Source organism: Acyrthosiphon pisum, chromosome A1, assembly GCF_005508785.2.
Source record: "Acyrthosiphon pisum isolate AL4f chromosome A1, pea_aphid_22Mar2018_4r6ur, whole genome shotgun sequence".
Classification (NCBI taxonomy): Eukaryota; Metazoa; Arthropoda; class Insecta; order Hemiptera; family Aphididae; genus Acyrthosiphon; species Acyrthosiphon pisum.
In genome coordinates, this window is record NC_042494.1 from 59,519,405 (window position 1) to 59,525,044 (window position 5,640).

The 5,640-nt window shown below is 26.0% G+C and overlaps 2 protein-coding genes across 2 annotated transcripts in view; both read right to left on the reverse strand.

Moving 5' to 3' along the window:
- Positions 1–476, reverse strand: part of ORF3 (chemosensory protein-like) — a 1,006-nt gene extending 530 nt beyond the window's left edge. The window contains 1 exon segment of the mRNA NM_001134932.1: positions 210–476. Coding sequence (NP_001128404.1) covers positions 210–402 — 193 coding nt within the window. The 5' untranslated portion in view covers positions 403–476.
- The window catches only part of LOC100162269 (uncharacterized), a gene marked incomplete at its 3' end in the record, with an annotated part of 25,050 nt that overhangs the window by 5,836 nt on the left and 13,574 nt on the right, over positions 1–5,640 (reverse strand). The window contains 1 exon segment of the mRNA NM_001293525.1: positions 1,950–1,974.

Sequence of the window (5,640 nt, forward strand, 5' to 3'; positions counted from 1 at the left end):
TGATATTTATTTGATACATATAATGTACCTAGTAGTTGTTTTAGAGTTTAGACTATAGCTAGTATACCCCAAAAGTATAGTATAGATATTAGATATCCATTTTTTTAAAAATGTACCGATAGTTAAATCAATGTCATTATGATTTTAATTGTATAATATACTTGAAAGTTAAAATACTAAAATATAATACATTTGTTATTGTGATTTACTTTTCAACGCTTGGCCTTCCTCGGTACAATTTCCCTCGTCGAGCAAACAATTGATGTAGCTGGTTAAAAGGCTGTCGTTGTTTAACACCTTGTCCTCGTCAAAGTTTTCGTATTTAGTTGAGTACTTTTCTTGAGCCAATGTGAAGCACACCAGTGACGCGACCACAACAACAAATAAGTTAAGATGCACCATTTTTGTTCGTTTTAACGAATAAATATTCTGGAAAAATTCGTTTTGGTCAAATCAGAAATATCTGAGAATACTGAACAAACTACGGTATCCGCATAGCCTTATATACCATCTCCATAATGGTCAGACTAAGGAAACAAAGTACAGAGCGTTCGATTTAAGTGGAAGTGGAATACGGGTTTTGAATATCAGCATGTCCATCATTGTAAGTTTTAAACATAATTGAAAAATATACACTTATTATACGTATTGTAATAGATGTTACACAGATAATAAACAATTTTAAATTAAATGCGGACTTGATTAATTACAATTTATAAAATGCATATATAAGATATTTACTATATTATAGCTATCATATTATTTATTAGGTACCTATGCCATATATTATTAAATAATAATATTTCTTTACACCATAATATTTTCATTTGTTTTTTATTGTTTTTTATTGTCAGTTTCCAATTTTTTTAGTTTTTTTTTCTATAAATATCAAAAAATAATTTATTCATTGGGTCAAAAAGCTTGAATATTTAATATAAGGTTTTTAATATATTTTCATAATGACAGTTGAAAATTATTAAAAATACAGTCATAATTTTATTTATAATCATTTAAAGTTCGAATTTTGAAAAAAGAAGTAAAAGTCTCTAAAATGTGCAAATTATTTGGAGTTAGAAATTTAAGATTGACTACCTTTATAAAAAAAAAAAATATCCACCGAAAAGTCTAATTACATTTTTACGAGTGTTTGATTTTCAAACTATTACAACATTGGATATTGAATCGGTTTTTTTATGTAGCGACTTTCTTATTTTTTTGTAATTCAAATACGAATGACTGTAGGTAGAGTATACCAAATGTTTATTTTGTCCATTCCTGTACTTGATAAGTGATAACATTTTGAAATATTTTGACTCATTTTGAGCTGTTTACGGACATTTCCAATTTTCATTTTTTTTGTTTTTTTATTTTTGATAAATGACAATAAAAACGAGACAAAATATTTTGAAAATATCAAGTATAGGAAATTATAAAATAAACATATTTTACAGTCTACAGTTATTCGTTTTTGAATTACAACAAAAAAGAAAATCGCTACATGGGAAATTTAATGAATAACATTTTTTGACAAAATCATTTTTATTTTTTAGATTCTGATTGGAGCGAATGAATGTATTGTATTTAAAACTATGTGTGTTTTTATTTATTTATTATTTTCTATTTGTCATCAATATTTTTGGTAGTCGAAATGCTCCGATTTTCAACATCATCATATTATCTGATAGATAGTGAATTCAGTTAGTACATTATTGAAAGGTCAAAATTGAAAATTCCCAGTAGTTTTAGAAAAAAGTTTAAAAAAAAACTTTTTACAGCTTTGCTTCCCTTAAGTACAGATTTTAAATCACGAAAAAAGTCTTCTGGTTGAAATATTTAGAACAAATGTAAGATTTACTGCGTCTTAGATTCCTGTTTAGACTTTTGCATCCATATTTCCTGGTTATCAGAATCTTTTAGAAACCTAAGAACTATAGTCTAATTAATTGACAAAATAAAACAAAACAAATAAAAATGATATTTGATATTATAGAAATATAAAATGGTACGCTCGTATGCATATCAATGATATTATTCTATCATAAAAAAGCCTAAATTGTTATGTGTACCTACTGAGTAGGTATTGTGAATTATAAAAATAACTAATTTTAATTAACTATAAAATAAATACGTTAATAACCATATTGTATAATTTAAGCATCCTTGGTGAAATAAAAATTAATTAACACCTGTGAAACGAAATATCAGTAATTTCAGTTTTTTTTGTTTAGCACAATTAGAACCACCATTTGTGGTACTTATTATATTATTATAGTCTATTATAGAAGATTTACAAACAATATGTAAATATATTATTATCTGATAAGAATATTCGTAAAAAAACCTCGAGATGTTACAAAAAATTATCGCAAGTACCTACCTAACTACCTAAGCATAACGCTATCGCATAAAACATGGTTTTGCGATGTTTGTGTTCCGGGCTTCCGGCAGTGACGTGTTATATATTATTTAACTTGTAATGGCTAGTTTTGTAAGGTTTCGATTAATGCGACTTTAGTAGAGTTTATCCTTGTTTTAAGAACAATAGACACGTTACATTAAAATATTACTATTTGGGGTAGGTATGACGGAAAAATATAATAGAACAAGATGATCTATGTCCCATGTTATTTTTTTTTTTAAGTCTTAAATTCGACTTCATGTTTATCCTGTTGTGTGAATATACCTAATATACTAAAGCAAATGTTTTTAAAAAATATAACTGTAGGTACCTACCTATTATCATTTAGACATTAGATATGAAACTAAATACTAAAACCATAATTTTTCTGTTAAATGTTTATGTACATAAATTGTATTCTGCTTAATGTGTTTATACAATAAAAAACAGAGGTTTTAAGCCTTAATAACATTTAATCACCTATATATGATATGAAATGGAAATTATTTGTTATAAATAAGGACCTATGTGGTTATGTCCCATCTTACTTCAGCCATGGTTCATGATGAAATCAATTTTTGTGTTTGGTAAAAATGTAAGTATAATTAATAATAATATAACAAAACTGATTGGACATCCTTATTACTTATTAATAATAAAGGATCTTAGTTTTATCAATAAAATAAAATATAAGCCCTCTTAAGAGGACGTCGCACCGGCATTTTTCAGTATTAAAAACACGCTCGCGTAGATTCAAAATTACTTGTTCTTGAGTGGTTTTAGAGCTAAGACACCTATTATCAAAATAGAATAAAACAATATTTTGGAGGACATCTCATCAGGGTTTATACAATGAAAGTTAGGTGTCCTAGGTGTCCGCTACATCCCCCACTCACATTTTTTCATAAATTCAGAAGTTAGGAAGCCTGTAAATTTTAATAATCTTGATATATTTTGTATATGTATAATGTATTTTGTATATACAGTCATACATACAAATATACAATGGACATACAGCTTTTAAAATATACAAATTATGATATTTATTTAGGTATTAGGTATTATGTTATATTGTTATCAAATATAAAAAGTTAAAAGATACCTATAGTGCTCTCTCGTGTTGAAATTTAATAGAATTACACCAGTTATATTTTAATTTCAAAGCAAGTTACGAGTATTTTAAAAATTGTACATTGTTTCAGCATTTTAAAAGTTATAGGTATACCTAAAGGTATTAACTATTATTAAAGGTATAAAATATGTTTTGATAAATTATTATTGTTCTACACGTCTTTATAAAATGCATTATAAAAAGTTATTATGATAATAACATATTAATACATATTATAACATCAACGTGTTCTGCAAAATGATCTGTAATTAATAGGGCAGAGGACTTGTAGCATTTGCATATTTTTTTTGCACAGCCACAAAAATAGCAGAGTGCGAAACAAATACGTTTCATGCTTCCACAAAGCTAGTTTTGAAATTTTATTGTGCATATAAATGCATATTTTACGTTTTTTTGGTTTGTAAGGCATATTTTACACTTTTATACGCTATTTTATATTTTTTGAGACATATTTTACTTGAATCGATTTTTTCCACAGTGACATTTTTATTTCAAACAATACAGTCAAAATGTTTGGATAAAAATTTATTTATTTTTAATTTTTGTCGTTTAATATGGTTTTTACTAATTAATAATACATTACCGAGGAAAGATTAAAAAAAACTTCGATAAATAGGTAGAAATCACAGAAGCAATTCGGTTAAGAAGTAATAACCAAATACCTGGTTACCCACTATTAAATTGGTACCTACTACTAAACCCCCAACCATCCCCCCCTCCACACCCCTGGATACGCCAATGGTACCTATGTCCTATTATTATTGATATGGAAGGGATAGTTTTTATGAAATCGTTATTTAATTATAATTCATGACGTACATACTCGATCATATTAATTTATTTATTCGGTAAACAGCGTTTTTTTTATTAATGTTTATTCAAATCAAAATCTCCGTGTAATAGATAATCTAAGAACTCTAAGCAGAAAAAAACAAGACATTCCGCGGCTCGTTCGAAGGATTAATGAACTTAAATACTTAAGTACCCAGGCATTCTCAATATCCAGAGTACGTATATATATCATAATATTATACAGTACACATTAAACATATTATTAATTATTCAATTATTGTAATATGCAGACGGGCTGCACTGTAGGTAGTCTTAAACGAATTTGCCAATAACCGTTCTTCAACAAGTCGATCCTACTTTTTATAATGATCCTCACGAACGTCTCAAAACAAATAAAAAATGATTAATAAGTAATAACCACTTGTTTACATTGGCACAATATTACCGTAAGTAATAAATTGTGTAGCATGGCAAATTGCTGTGTGTAGACAGTGACTGATGTAACAGAAAATACTAGTATTACAGTTATAATATATTAATTACAGCTACAATGTACGTAGTTATTATTAGATTATTACTCGAGAGAATATTAAATTTCTCATCTCCTCGGCAAACTATATGAGGAATATTTTTTATTATTCTATACTACCAATTTCGTAAATTGCATGCTTAAATGTATGCTTAAAACTGGTATAAGACTTTTAAGATTTAATATTTTGTTATTTAAAAATTATCTGTTTGATATTATTAGCAACTTTTAAGGTAATAGTAGTAAAAATAAATGTACCTAACCTAACCTATCAGTGTTATATTTTATTATTATGTTTTATTTTAATTTAATAAATTCTAAAGGTGTAATTTACAACTTATTATATTCCAATTATTCCATTTATGCCAATAAAATATCTACTTAAAAAGTTGTAGTTTATTTTATAAAAGTGTTTTATTAATTATTAGTTATAAATTATAATAATACCAAACCTATTAGCACACTTTTTATTTTGGAAACCGTATACTGTATAGGTACAAAAGCTTAAAAAAATATTGTCATAATCAGACTACATCAACATAATTATTAGAGTAAAAAGAAATCATACATTCATACCTAATATTATACTACTTAAAATCTCTAACTTACATAACTATTTAAATATAATGTTTTATAATATTTATAATAGAAATATAATTTTCAGCATTTGAATTAAGATATTAACCATACCTATCTAATGAAATAAAATTTAAATTATAAATATATTTAATAAGCATCGTGCGACAAAAATTCCATCTCGTGATTTAAATAGTTTTTGTATTGAATAAA